Here is a 1,573-nt window from a genome sequence, read left to right as displayed (position 1 = left end):
TGCATGCCCAAGTCCCAGAAGGAGAATGGAGGAGAAGAGATTGCAGTGTGGTCATCCCCTCAGGGGATGATGTCTCGCTTTGTTTCTCACTGTCTTTGTCTCTCTGCAGTGAGTACACATGCCCTATGGCAAAAACCTTTAAAAAACAAAAAAGAAGTAGAAAAAGAATATTCTCTATGACCCTATTCCCTTCAGTGTAAAGCACAGGAAGTTTAGCTCAAACATCAAGCCCTGACAATCTCTCTGGCTGGCCCTGCTCTGAGCCCTAGGGAAGACCAACTGTACTGAGAAAAAGAAGAACCACAGACCTGTTTATTGAGCTGTAATTGTGTGCTACTTGCTTTGTGAGCTTCGTCTCTTAATTAACTTATTTTTTTTTGGAGAGGTTTTTGCTATAGGGCGCGTGCGCTTGCCAGACAGACAGAGAGAGACAGAGAGACAGAAAGCGAGAAATCACCCCCCAGGGGGGATGGTCATGCCGCAATCCCTTCTCCTCCATTCTCTTCTTGGGATCTTGGGCATGCACGCACATGCGCCCGGCGTGAGTTTAAGCCACCGGATCAAGGGCTCGAACCGCAGTCGACTACGTGGGAGTCCAGCGACACAGCCATTATGCTAGCTGCTGGTCCCCTCCATTCACTTTTAAAGGCCCAACTCTAGCGTTTTTCACCTATGCAGCCTGCTCTAGCCCTCTCCCCTCCTCCACCCCAGCCAGAATCCTCATTGCCCCCCACAGATCCATAACCAAGTATCTGTAAGAAAGAGGGTCTCCTCACCTAGGAAGGCTTCTGTGAACTCCTTGGTGGCACGGGTGGCCACATGGGCCAGTTCTTGTGGGCTCACGTCCTGCAGCTGGGGGTGTTCCGGCTCCAGCTTCTGTAACAGGGCAAGGGCCCCCCATACCTGCTGGGCCAGGGCGGGAGCCGAGGTCAGAGCAGCCCCCTTCTGCCTTCGGAAGTTACTACGGAGCCCGGACTCTCCGTCCACTCCTGCTCCGTAGTACTGCCTTAGCAGGTGGCTGAGGGGTGGCCGGGGCTCAGGCGTCCGGCTCAGGTAGTCCCCAAGGAGGGCCCCATCTAGAGCACCGTTGAGAAAGGCCATGGTGAGTGGCGATGACTTGGGGTCCAGGAGTGTGAAGACGTGAGGGGCAGACAGCTGGTCCCAGCAGCCCTCAGTCCCCAGGCCCGGATGACTCTGGGTCTGATGGCCCTGGAGGAAGGTCAGGCCCAGATCCCCAGCCAGGGTGACAGCCAGGAGGCTGTCCACAGATGTCGGGGACTTGACTTGAGCATCTGGTGAGGAGGCTTCCACATCTGGAGAGGTAGCTTCCACATCTGGAGAAGCAGTTCTGATGTTTGCAGAAGAGACAGCTGGAGAAACATCTTGTAATCCTCGGGTGGTGGTTCTTATATCTGGAAAATTATCACTAACATCTGGAAGGTTCGGTCCAGCACTCCAAGGAGTGGCTGTTCTGTCCAAGGGCAAGTTTACAACCCTGCGCCCTTGAAGCCCAGCCTCCAATCCCGCCAAGAGAGGCTTCACAGGCACGGGTCATCCATTCGGCGCCCCGCCC

General features: G+C 55.0%; 1 protein-coding gene across 1 annotated transcript in view; it reads right to left on the bottom strand.

Annotated features, from left to right (window-relative positions):
- The window catches only part of PGLYRP2 (peptidoglycan recognition protein 2), a gene marked incomplete in the record, with an annotated part of 7,915 nt that overhangs the window by 4,522 nt on the left and 1,820 nt on the right, over positions 1-1,573 (bottom strand). The window contains 1 exon segment of the mRNA XM_014593176.2: positions 777-1,544. Coding sequence (XP_014448662.1) covers positions 777-1,544 — 768 coding nt within the window.

The sequence above is a fragment of the Tupaia chinensis genome, unplaced genomic scaffold, assembly GCF_000334495.1.
Source record: "Tupaia chinensis unplaced genomic scaffold, TupChi_1.0 Scaffold139785_1, whole genome shotgun sequence".
In the NCBI taxonomy this organism is placed as follows: Eukaryota; Metazoa; Chordata; class Mammalia; order Scandentia; family Tupaiidae; genus Tupaia; species Tupaia belangeri.
The sequence above is the reverse complement of the archived record's forward strand: the minus strand, read 5'-3'. Positions and strand labels throughout refer to the sequence as shown.